General features: G+C 37.6%; 1 protein-coding gene across 9 annotated transcripts in view; it reads right to left on the reverse strand.

Annotated features, from left to right (window-relative positions):
* BACH2 (BTB domain and CNC homolog 2) overlaps positions 1-13,807 on the reverse strand; it is a 252,104-nt gene that overhangs the window by 58,467 nt on the left and 179,830 nt on the right. For 8 of the 9 annotated variants that reach the window (XM_042857593.2, XM_042857592.2, XM_005299733.5 and 5 more), the window contains one exon: positions 7,079-7,333. The exons of the other annotated variant lie outside the window; for it this stretch is intronic. In XM_042857593.2, the coding sequence (XP_042713527.1) occupies positions 7,079-7,321 (243 nt within the window). In that variant the 5' untranslated portion in view covers positions 7,322-7,333. The remainder of the gene's footprint in view (positions 1-7,078; positions 7,334-13,807) is intronic. 9 annotated transcript variants of the gene reach the window in all.

Genomic DNA, 13,807 nt, shown 5'->3' on the forward strand with positions numbered 1-13,807 from the left:
CTTTACATGGTGTCTTTCCAACAGTATGTTAAATCCCATCAGCCAAATTCACTACTGGCACAAGGGGTGCAACTCTAACAACGGCAATGGGGTTGTGCCCACTGACACTAGTGGTGAATTGACTCTATGTGTTTATTTTCCATTTTCATTTCAGTGGTGCATTTTTATGTGATTGGGGGAAAAAAAAGAGCACATGCCACCACCAGGGGAAGGGAAAGCAATTACTTCCAAGCTTTGAAATGTTTTCCTTAGTATGTGTTTTCACCTAGTTCTCTTCACAATGCAGTGAATCAGAACAGGACCACGTTTCATTTTTCTTCATCAGAAGAAATCAGAAGCTAACTACTGACACTGAAATTGCACATACAAAAGTAGAGGCAGTCATGCCATCCACAGAGTGGCTATATATCAGCCAATACCAAACCATTCAGGTCCCATTCCACTATGGACAGGTATAGCATCATGCAGGATATGTGAAATCACACAATGCTCAAGTGCTCTACAATGCCCAGCCACAAATGGGTGGGATATGGCTGGAATTTCAGATTTAAATATGTACTTTCTTGCAGTTTTCAGGGGAGGAGGTAGAGAAGGTGTTATGATTTAATTTTCTGTATTACATTATATATATATATATATATATATATATATATATATATCCATCCTTGTGGCTTCTCCTGACCCAGAATCATGCCACTAAACCCATCTAGATTTATATGTATACTAAACATTATTCCCAATATACCTCTCTAGTGCACACTGCATTAGTTCTTCTGGATTCATATTCCACACAATGAATCTATAAAACTGAATGCAAAGTAAAAATCCTTAAGAGACGTGGTTACCATGCTTGGGGATTAATGAGAATGGCACCGGTGGTCTCAGGCTCATGAAATATAAATGTGTATAGGGCTTGGCTTTATTAGTAGCTTTGAGGGTTTGATGGATGTAACTCTTATCATTCCACAGACAGCTCTGCAAATAGAGGGGTCGGTGGTAGCGGATGCAAGTCAGATTAGTACAGTCTGCTGAGTCAATGACAGAAATAATTCCAGCCAGCGATTGTGATTTGCAAAGAACATTAATAGCTGATGCAGGCATGAAAAAGGACTACCGCTTTAAACCCTACTACTCTCTGTTAACGTTAGATAGTCCTAATGCTGCTCTTTGGAGTACCAAGGGAAGAGGAGCTTTTGTAGTTGTCCATCAGTGGACAGTATCTCCCCAATTGAGGAACAAGGCATCATGCAGATTATTTTAGCCTCACATTGTCTTTTTCCCCTTCCACTTTATACAGAACCCTTCTATTCCAAGCTCCTGAGGAGCTTCCTCCAAAGGCCAGTCAATTAATTCCTTAAAAATATTATATTCATGTGTACACACAGTGCACACAGAGAGAAAGGAGGCACAGTAAGAGAATACTGTTTATTTCTATAAAGATAAAAAGGAATAGTAATCTCCTTCAGCCACCAGCGTACTGTAATAGTTCACCGCCTGCATCCTGCCTTTGATTTTCTCCTGAACCCAATTCATCTATTCATCTTTTGTTGGCTAATTCCCAGCATTTTTTCCTCAGGCCGGCAGGCTGGCATGGATAGCTAACAGTGCCAGTATTTCTCATTGCTGTTGGTTAAGAAACACACTAAGGTTAGATGCCTAGTTCCATCCCACCCAAGGTGCTGAATGCATTAACTTTCCAGCATACTCAGCCTTTGGCAGCTTGAATCTCTCTCAGCACCGCATTCCTCCTTGGAAAGATTAACTACCCCAGGAGTGAGTCCATGCACGTTTAAGAAATAGATGACAGATTTTAGGGACTGGTCATCATGGAAAAATGGCAAATTTTACAATGAGTCTCAGGTTAAGGCAAAAGGCTTTAAGAAGGCAAAGGCATTTCTTACATAGTGTGAGCTATCTTACTTCTAAATAAATCATTCTCAGAACAGTGAAAAACAAAAAACAAAATAAAATGACATTCCTTTCTCTCTCCTGGTAGCGTTTATTAGCCTTAGAAATGTCTATTTAACCACTCAGCATCACCTGTGGATTTTTTCTGACATTCAAGTCCACTTCAGACAGTAGAGGCACTGGGAACCACAAAATCAAACCGCTTCAAGGGAGGAAAGGGATACAGATAGAAAAGTTAATTGAGAAGGAGAAAATCATTCTTATAATGCCAGTGGTACCTGTTGGTCAGTTGGTGGAGAGACAAACCTGCCATTCCAGGTTCTTGCATCTAACACAACTCAAAAATGCCAGACAGAGAGAATCCCATAGTGTTTGGGAAAGTTACCTAATCCTCTTAATGGATTTTCCTTCTTGAGTTCCTAAAATTTGTTCCAAACACCAAAATCTAAAAGAAAAGGCAAAACTGAAAGCAGACCTGTGGATTCTGGCTTTGGTTATGTTAGCTTGGGATTCTTATTTTCTTGTGACAGTAGTTTTTAAACACTTTCTGAGTTTAAGTGAAGTCTCAATTTTCAGGAAGCAAAGAAATGAGATATATAATCGATGCTTTTCTTCTGTTCAGCTTTTGGTTTCTAGACAGGCACTAAATGCCCCTGCACTTTTATTGGCAAAGCAAGGCAGGTAATAACAGTGAATAAGAAACCTATTCTTAGACGTACTGGCTCTTTCTCGAGTAAAGTACCACTACAGCATGAATGACTCAATCATCTACTCAAGAGCTATTACTTGCAGCGATGAAGCAATGTTAATTGGATAATGGCCTGCTGCCAGCTAATATTGGCATGACCTACAATACCCTTGGCTGACAGCCACGTATGTCTCTCTCTCACACCTTATTTTTTGTAATCTGGATGGGAAGTGGAAGCCATTAAAAAAAACTCCCAAGTGATATTTAACTTCTTATCATGAATTAAAAGCTTAATTAAGTGCCTTGTTAAAGGAAGGAAGACCAGTTTCTGTGATTAAATAAAACACAACAGTTAGGGATATGGATCAAATGAATAATTTTTGAAACTTAATATTTTCCAAGAAAAGAATTAATTTGGCTCACTTTTAACAAGAACCTATCAGAAAACTACTGAAAAATAGGATAGTAAAAATTAAATGTACAATTTTTGGAGAGCAAATAAAATCGAGTGAGAGGAAAACTTTTATAAAATTAAGATTCATAGACATGGTTCTTAATAATTCTCCTTTGCAGTAATCTATGGATTTATTACATGCTCATTTTTCTAATGGTTGTCTATATGCAAATTAACTAATGGTGTTATCTGAAATCAATTTAGTTGGACCAATGTAAAAGGCTGTGTGGACACTCTTGAGTTGATATAAAAATAGCCTGTACTAATTTGGCTTAAGTTGATTAGGAAAAGGTTTAAACTAAACCAAAACAAGCTACTCTTAAACCAACGTAAGAACATCTAACGCAACAGTTCGCACTGGCTTAAAAAACAATTTAAATTAAACCAGTTCCACTTTCTGTGGGTACGCAAGGTATGATATTTAATTAATTTCAATATGGTAAAAACGAATAGATTTTTTTAAAAAACAAAAATGATTTTAAATCAGTCCATCTATTGTTTAAACTAGACAACTATTATAAATTTGACGAGGGTCCAAGTGTCCTAATTCCAGCCTCTAAACAGAAAACAAAATCTGCAACTTAAATCTTCAAAGGAAGATTTATTATTTTGGATAGTTAAAAATAAGCTTCTGTTTAAAAAAACAAAACCAAGCAACCCAACTCAGATGAGCTAAGTATTGACATTAGGTAAGTATGTTGGTAACTGCTTTTATGCCTTTCTGAACACCAGTGCCACATTTAAGCCTTCACTGGACACTAACTCCTATTTTTATGATTTCACATTTCTGCCATTTCAAAGCACAAAGAGAACCTAAAACCTGATGCTTGTGTGGCTCGTTTAGAAATATTTTTGTTATATTACAAGCTATTTAGTGAGTTTTTGAGCCATCAGGGCTATTTAAAAAGGATAACTTAAGGGTACTTTTGTTCTTGTGGTACCAGCTATATCTCAAGGTAAATTAGCCTTTTCTAAAAACACCACAGCATTAAGTATTTATAGAAAACCTCTGAGTCTGAAAAGTTCTTTGCCTAGGATATAGGTATTACCTAGTGAACTAGAAGGACTGGAAAAATTATCATAATAAATGTGAATTAAATGCTTCGTCGTATTTTCCTGATCCCCCTTGCAAAATTTGAAGGTTTTTTGATTCTGCTAAAGGAAGCAAGAAGCCCAGGCAGCCATCTTTGATGATGGCATACAGCTTCAAATAGTACGTTCCTCGGCCCGCGCCGCTTCCAGCAGCTCCCATTGGCCTGGAGCAGCGAACCGCAGCCACTGGGAGCTGCAATCGGCTGAACCTGCAGACGCGGCAGGTAAACAAACCGGCCCGGCCCACCAGGGGCTTTCCCTGCACAAGCGGCGGAACAAATTTGGGAACCACTGATATAAAGTATAGGAGCATATCAAAACAGCCAAATTAGAACAGCCAACAAAAGTAGAGAAATTTGCATATGCATCATATAGTAACTGAGAAATTACTGTACTGTGATTATGCATATCCTTGTGCTCCAATTGGTTAAAAATGGTTGTTAGACAATTAAAGTTAAAGAATTTACATACGTATATTTATTCAAATAAACCAGTGATTGAACAAATCAGGCTTCTTAGCCTATCAGCACAGGGATTTATGTATGTAAGAAACCAGTACCTATATTGTATCCCTGCTCTGACTGAAATAGAATTATCTCAGTCAATCTAAAAAAAGTAAAACCTTGTTGCCATGTAATAAATCTACGTCAATGGAAAACTAACAACACTTATCCCTTACATTCTCAGACCACTGAAAAGTATTAAAAGCCAGATTCTCTGCTGGTATAGTTCCACTGACTTCAATGGAGTACGGTAGCAGAGAATTTAGCCGTAAATCTCTACAGCTGTTTTGCTTATTTTTTTTTTTTAAGTAACAGTCTCATATTAACCTGAAAATAATGCTCATACTATTTATTTTAATGGCGATTGTACATAACAGAAATCATGTATGGTTGGAACAATATTACTTATGTGGTAGGAACAGTCTTTATATTTTAATAGCAGTGTCACGAGGTATGTTTCGTATTCTCTCTTTTTTTTAATATTACCAAAAGTTGCTTTGCAATAAAGAGACTGCATACACCACCAAGTTAAATAGGTTTTTCCGCAGTAAGATTATTAACTAACATTGTGTAGAAACATAATGCAGGTACTAGTGTGTCCTATATGATATGAATGAAGTCTTAAGGAAATGGTACTGGACTACAGTTTATTTATGACAAATTATTTTTTACCCCATTTTATTTTTAGTTTGCGAAGTCACGTTAAAATTAATCGGGTACTTGCATCATCTATTTCAATCGGGCTGTGTGTAAATCTGCACAACCGGCAATAATACGGTGTAGAAATATAATTAATAGCAAGACTATTCGAGGCTCTGACATGGTTTAAATGACAACTGTACTGCTCAGGGTGACTGCCTTAAAACACAAAGGTGATGTACAACTAAACATGCATTAAAGTAACTTTAAGGTCAATTTAAACCTTCAAAAGCCAAGAAATTTAGAGACAACCCAAAAAATATATTTTAAAGACAAGAACTAAGAAGTTAGACACAAAATTATCTGAAGGAGCCAGAGGCAAAGGGGCATTCAATACATAACTGACTGAAGTTTACTGCTTTAGTTTCAGGACTCATGAAGTTACATTGACTGACTTCCATTGTTATTCACTAATTTGCACCACGATGTAACATCAAAGCTACAGTATTATTGTTGTTAATTGTTTTAATATGAACAATAAATGGTGCCTCAGTAGAGCCAGCCCACAGGGAATCAGGTACATGGAAATTTTATGTAAATGGCCTAATTTTAAAAATGTTATTTTAATTCCAATGGGTATAAAATAATTAATGTTGAAACAATTTGTTAGTCTCATATCAGACCCTAGAACACCATTTATCTACAGATCAGGTAGCTTCAATGCTCCTCTGACACGCCATAGATAACATCTTTACTACCACTGCATGCCTGTATAAGAGAGCAAGAGAACATAGCAGCCCCAGTGCACCAGGTGAGTTACCTGGCACAGTGTACTTCCACCACAGAGCAGTGGGAAGCAGAGAATTTGTGACTCTGATGTGGCCAGGGGTTGCAATCCAACACAACATCTCCTCCTGGCAAAGCCACAAGTGAGCCCTGTGTAGCTGGTAAGTCAGATTGATGCATGCTAGGGAATCGCAATAGAGTGGAAGCCAGCAGGTGTGATTTCATGGGAAACAACAACAACAACGACAAAAGGTGAACTTTTCAGTGAACTCTGTCTTTAATGCCCCCTGTCCACTGCTATTTGGACCATTCTGTATCTTTAACACCTACAAAATTATTTTCCAAAATAATTTGTTCAGCACATTTTTTTCCAGCATAAACCATGTGGCTTGAGGCAGTTAAATATCATACTAGTGATGAGCGGAAGGGAAAGGAAACAAAGCTGAGCGAGAAATACAGGGAAAGGAACAAGAACCACCAAAATACTCGCTGCTGAAAAGGGAAGGGTGGCAATGAGACCCAAAATAATGTGACAATTCAAATGATTTTTAAACAATAACCCACTTTCTGAGAGCCAAATGGCCCTTTTAAATTTCCTGTCTAGAAAACCAGAAGAATACCTGGGTCCAGATAATGTACTGAATGGAGCTATATTCATTAAGTGACCTCTGTTTGGGTACTACTCTTTTAGCAGTGGTGAGAAAAGGAAGCTCAAACATTTTAAAGCTTTGCTATAGTAACTGGTTTGAAATGCTGGCTCTTTTTTCCAGCAGAGAGGATTCTGTGAATACGTTCATTCTTTAACTCTCAAGGGGCATCCAACAATTCTTAACCAACCAAAACAGAAAAATCACAGCAACAGGCACGCAGAGTCAGATCCTAGAATCTGTGCTACATTTGGATTTATCTTTTAAGACCTTGAGAGTTAGCTGGCTAGTAGCGAGTACACCATTAATGCCATGTAAGAGGGGTTTGTTTTTACAACAGAGGAATAATGACATACTGTACCTCCTCTGGCAGGCTGACAACCAGGTCATTTTCCGTCTGCCCAACCAGTGCCTGCAAGAAGTATTCACTGCAAGCAGCCAGCACAGCCCGGTGGGCTCGAAACTCTTTCCCCTCCACAATCAAAGTCACATCACAGAGAATATCCTGCTTCCGCTGGTCATTTAGGCACAGGAGGATATTGGTACAATGGACTGTTGACTCATACACATACATGGGGGATTCAGTCTTCTCATCCACAGACATTCCGTTCACACCCTAAAATAGAAACAGCAACAATAAGGAAAGATATTGCTGAAGAGTTATTACAGCAATCACAATTTTAACAGCGAGAGCGAGAGAACATCATAATTTGCGTCCTGCAAGATCTAGGCAGCAAATTAAAGAACTGCTGATCAGCACATTAATTCTTAGTCTGAACAAAGAACTCAGAAAAGTTACCTGGAAAGACATTTACATTACAAGCCTTTATTCTACCCCACTTTGTAGGCTTTCCCCCCGCTCCCCCCACAATATAAAATCAAACTAGATTTCAGACTAGTCCACAAAATGCCTACAAATAAGACTACCAATAAATACTTAATTCTTTAATTTTATAAGTAATTACACATACAACTTTGGAAAATTATAGTAAAAATAAAAATATGAGAATATTGGGTCTTTCACAGAGAGAGAAGGTTTTGACCCGTGTCCTTCTGTTGTGTTATGTCAAGAAACTTGACATTTAAGTTGAGATGTATACATTCAGGTGGACAGCGCTTTTAGAATTTACACTGAAAACCCAGGCTTAACTGTGAAGGAGCCAGGAGTTGTACATGACAGAAAGAACCCACCTAACTATGATGATTTCATTTCCTATTGTCTCAATAACAGATCTAGTTATTTTTAAAGATCAGTGGGGGTGTGTGAAAGATTTTTAGAATTCATTTATTCCCAGGTGTGGCTGAAACAATGCAAATTCATTGGCTGTTTAAGACATTTACAGAGAAAGCAAAAGTAATTTCTATTTTTTCATCTTTCCAAATTAAGAATCCAAGGTCCAAAATCTCATGTGGGAGGAATTCTGAACGCGGGCAAAGCCCCAGTGAAGTCACTGAGGGGCTTGTCTTCGCTACCGGGATAAGTTGACCTATGTTACACAGCATAGGTTGACTTACTGCGCTGCATCAACGGGAGATGCTCTCTGATCGACTTACCTTACTCTTCTGGGGGAGCTGGAGTCCACCAGAGAGCACTCTGCCATCGATTTAGCGGGTCTTCATTAGACCCACTAAATCAACACCCGCTGCATCAATTGCAGCAGTGTCGATCTCCCCAATAGTGAAGACAAGACCGAGATATCATGTGGGTGCAGAAGAGTTTGCCCCTGTCTAGAAATTTGTAGAACCATGGGTTAAATAATTTCTTTTTGCTGACTATGCATTTGTATGATGCACAATATCCACTGCAAGAGTGTGAACAGGGAGATTCCTTATCTATTCCTGATAATACAACTCCCTGTACTGTTGAACAAAATTACTTTTTCTTCACTTACCTTCAACATCATCACTTGAGGGACCCCATGCGTATCTGAATAATTAAAACAATTTATTCCCCACCCTCCCATATCTTTATGGAGAGTTCTGTTTAGCACTTAAGTCAATCTTCTTGTTTGCTTTGCTTTCTTATTCTAATTTCTGTGGCAAGAAAAACAATAGAAATGTATTCTATGCTATATTTAGCCTTGGCAGGCAGAATTTAATTTCAATGGAGAATATTGATGTTTATTTTTAAGCATTTTTTTTAGATTATCAAATTAACTTTCCACAGTTGTAGGAAATTATGGGGGGGGGAGGGTCCAGACAATAATTATTTACTGACATTAGACATAAAGATTCAAAAAGTTAAAGCTTTATAACCAATACAACACACATTGTCAACATCACATATCAAAATACACAAAGTATATATCCTTAAATCAAACTAAGTTCTCAAGAAGCAAATTTTTTATTTTTTTTTATTATTTTTTTTTACTTTGCCTATCTGTAAAGTTCAAGATCATTGATGGAAATTTTGTTGTTGGTTTGTGTGTGTACAGTGAAAACAACATTTAATGTCAAAAAAATCTAATCCTTCCAAGCCTACCTATCAGGTAAGATTCAGAGTCTTTACAGGTAATGGTTACAAATCAATTTGTTTTGATACAATATAGTTTACATTACAAATACCTGAATCTACAGTAGGAAACATGCAAAATTCCTCATTTGTTAAAAGCAGCTCTTAAAGACAATTTTTACTTTGATCATTTTAGTTTTGTGGGCGCTTGTACTTGGTAAACTCAATTCAGTGCTATTTCTGTTGCTCCAGATTGAAACCTAGATATTTTTCCTAATAATCGTCATGCTGCAAAAGATCCTATGCATTCAAAAATATAGCAGGAAAAGGCTTCAGAATGGACCTGTTTTCTACATGTAAATGTATACTCACCTTTTCAGTCAAAGAATATTCCTCAACTCAACTGTATAACACAGGTCCTAGAACTTCTCCAAAGTAATTCCTAGAGCACATACATAGATGATATTCTGTCTGATTAGGGACAGTAGCAATGGATTAATAAAAATGAAGTTTTAGACTTCTGTAAAGCAGAGAGACCATGATTGAGATCTTGCTTCAATACAGACATCCAGATTGCTGACGCTGGCATTCCAGAACTTCTGTGGGAATTCCTAATGAAATGCTTATGACTTATGAATATGTTACATTTACTGATGAAGGCCAAGATTTTCAAAAGTAGGTGCCTAAGGTTAAGCTCCTAAATAAGTGGCTTGATTTTCAATGCCAAATACCAGTCATCTCCCTCTCATTTGATTGTGTCTTTTTATAGGTATACACACAACTAGCTATCTACAGTTGAGGGGTGTCCTTTTAATTTTCTGCAGTTTTACTTTTTGTTATGGGGTTGCTTTCTTAAATTGAGAAAATTTACACTCAAAAATTCTTCTCATGAAGTGAGATTAATGATCAGAAGTGGTTGCAATCATTTTATTAGGATTATGGTAATGTAAAAGAGAAAATGATACTCAGCTCAGCCCACTCACAGCTTTCTGTGTAACTGATCTTAGATGTTAATGCTAATGTAAAATAATGTTTTAAGTGGTCACTGTTGAGTGGTGTGAAACGTAAGATTTTACAAGAAAAATCTAGTGGGAAAATCTGAAAGTTGCAAATGACAATTAAATGGAGAATGCATTTTTTTTTTTCAGGCAAATCTCATGTCGGTAATGTCTGAGATGATTCTGAAACTGTACAAGAAACCTGAAACCTGGCAGATAATAAAAAGAATCAACTATATTTTTAGTATTTAAAAGAAAAAAGACACTTTGCCTGAAGTTGTAATCCGTTTAGTACAGTAATAGCACAATAAGCAAATATTTGTGTGAATCAAACACTGAATTCTTTGGTTACTAGTTAGTAATTTCCTTCTTTAACTATTGCTCTTATCAAAAATGTTTAAAACATTTATTATAAAGCTAGTGGAATGGTGAGAACATCACCCTGTGTTTCCTCACTGGTTACTCAGCAAGCCTTTAACTGATAGGAAAAGTGTTGGCCTATAGAGGTCCCTGATTTGAATTTGACCTGTACTGATTGTCACCAACAGCCATTTCCACTGCAGCCAATAGCCTGTAGGTGCCCCTTATGAAATGAATTGGTGGTATAAGCCTAGTTTCCTGTACCCCAGACAGTTATTTGTTGCCATATGCTACAGCAGTGGAAGTGGAGGGTCCAGGCAGCCTCTCTATACCAAACCACCATGTTGGAGGGGGAGGTGGAAAAGGCTCTTATTAATTCAAGTATTGCGTGAGGGCATCATTTGGCCCATATGAACACAAAGATGACTATTTACTCAATGATGTGCAAGCATTAGGTCAGGGATATGATAGCGTGAGAGACCGATACTCTAAACCAGCGGTTCTCAAACTTCATTGTACCGCGACCCCCTTCTGACAACAAAAATTACTTCATAACCTCAGGAGAGGGGACCAAAACCTGAGCCCGCCTAAGCCCTGCCAAAGCCAGAGCCCCACAGCTCCTGGCTAGGGGGCCAAAGCTGAAGCGCAAGGGCTTCAGCTCCATGCAGTGAACCTGTAATCTGAGTCCTGCAGCCCATGGCTGAAGCTCTCGGGCTTTGGCTTGGGCCTTTAGTAGTGGGGCTCGGGCTTCAACCCCGGGCCTCAGCAAGTCTAAGCCAGCCCTGGCAACCCCATTCAAAGGGGGTAGCGACCCACAGTTTGAGAACTGCTGCTCTAAACACATCTGCTGTAATATGCCAGAAAAGGTTTATTGGGTGTTGCCTCAATTTGACTACAACATCCAATTTTAGCATGAAGGCCATCAAGTAAAACTCTATAATTTACTATTAAGAATCACAGCACCGGATCCAGTGCAAAATGAATGGCATGAAATGCAAGCAAACATACTAGAGAGACTGCATTAAGCCTTGTAGAAAAGGTTCCTCTCAATTCTCTCTTGATCAAGTTAAGAGGATTGATGAAGTGTTGTATTTTTTAGCTCCATTTAATAAATTACATTCTCTAATTCATTTTTCAAAAACTAATCACTTAGAATAAGGGTCTTATGAATAACTGTAAAAAGAACTGCTTGAGCACAAGAAAGAATCCCAGGTCAGACTTAGTTAGACTACACAGCAGAAGTGCACAGAAATTGTCTGACAATGTTTCTTGTCCAACAGGATGCAGACAGTATTCTGAGCTTTTCAACTGTTACACTGGCTGCAAAAGATGCCACAGGGAATTCACGTGAAAATAGCTATTTGAAGTGCTAGTGCTAGAAATAGTTTATACTCCTTTCAGGATTAAAAATCCTATACATCTTTGTAGAGGGAAGCTGTTTAGTGCTTCAGACAATATGCAATGTAGTTCTAAAGTGGAAATAAGGAAAACTGTTTAACAGGTCCCATCTCCCCACTTTCTCCTAAGTATCTTGCTCCATGAAGACTACTTGCTTAATAATAGCAGAAGTTTGTTATTAGAGGAAACCTATCAAAGTTTGACTCATCAGTTAGCAAGTTCCTTAGAGCTGTGGAAAATGACCAGCATTAAAATCTATTATTGTGAGCTCTTAATTATTTATATTCCCATAACAACAAAGGAATCATTTATAATCAATATAATCATTTATAACTTTGCTGCATTCCCTTAAAAGAAACTATTGAAAAGCTTAATGATTAATTCAGCAGTTTGGAGAGCTCACTAACAACAGTAGACTATACACAAAGGTCTCTTCAGTGAACTCATTATTTAATTAATAAATGTTGAACTCCGAACAGTTCATAGTCATCTGAAACTCCCAAGTATTGTGTGTTTTTAACCAATTAATTATCAATTACAACATCATAAAACATCAGCACAAAAATAGAAATAATGAAATTTAATTATACATTATTCTTCTTAGTTGCCACAAATACTATACAAGACTGATTTGGATTAATAATTCATATAGCAATAAAGTATCAGGAAAGATAATTATACAGTGCCACAATTCTCACACTGATTTTTGTAATTACAGATTACAACCGTGTTAGCAATTTAAAAAGGTTAGAGAGCAGGAGTAATTTGCTATGTCATCCTCAGATACATTAATGTCTTTTTCTTTCAGCACCAAAGATAATTGAAAATACAACAATGGACCAGTCAAGACTGCGTGGGGCCTGCCTACTGCCAAATATACTGTACCTGGGCCTTAGATCCTTTGCAACTGAGTCCTTAGTGATCAGCTTCTTGTATTGTTTAAATAACCTGTGCTGCAAAGCACAAGGTAAGCTGCAAAGTGGGAAAAAAAACCCCCAAATAATAAAATATTCTTCAATAATTAGAAATGAGATCATGGACTATAGTAGAGGACAATGAATAGACGCAAAGTCTTTATATCCAATATCACTATTGCCTATGCAGGTTGAATAGTAGAACTAGTTGGTTGGTAAACGCTGATTCATTGAAACAGTTTCTCAGGTCTGGGAGGAAATTTCTGAGATACAGGAAGATCAAGCCATTCACTGGCCTACTGGCTATTCTGGGGTGGCGGGGTGTGTGTGTGTGTGTGTGTCTGTTTTTCACAAAAAATTGAAAAGGTCACGATTTGGCTACAATGTGGAATGAAAACTAATTTCAAAACCTCCATTTTTTTTTTTTTTTTTTTTGAGAAACAGAATTCTTGTTTTCTGGCCAGCCCTATAAAATAACTCATATGGAAGCTGTCCAATCCTACTGCTAGGGTGGTTTATATAATGTGACCTGTCAAACTCCTCCAGGTTTTGTGCTCTTCCACATGCTTAGAGTTAGTTGAGAATACACTTTTACCCAGCTATTACGCTGTCCTCGGGAGCCAAAAAATCTTACTGTGTTATAGGTGAAACCGCGTTATATCGAACTTGCTTTGATCCTCTGGAGTGCGCAGCTTTACTGCATTTACTGCTTCCCCGCCCCCGGAGCGCTGCTTTACTGCATTATATCTGAATTCATGTTATAACGGGTCGCGTTATATCGGGGTAGAGGTGTACTAAAAATTCTTTGCTAACCTTAGAATAGATGGGGACTTATTAATATGTACAGGATTTTTTAAGCTTTCTTATTGTACAGTTGTGCATAAACACAGCAGAATATTAGCTATAGAAAGTAGAGAGGTTCTAGTGCAAAAACAGATTGTAAGCTCCTTCAGGGCAGGACTAGATTT

Source organism: Chrysemys picta, chromosome 3, assembly GCF_011386835.1.
Source record: "Chrysemys picta bellii isolate R12L10 chromosome 3, ASM1138683v2, whole genome shotgun sequence".
Taxonomy (NCBI): domain Eukaryota; kingdom Metazoa; phylum Chordata; order Testudines; family Emydidae; genus Chrysemys; species Chrysemys picta.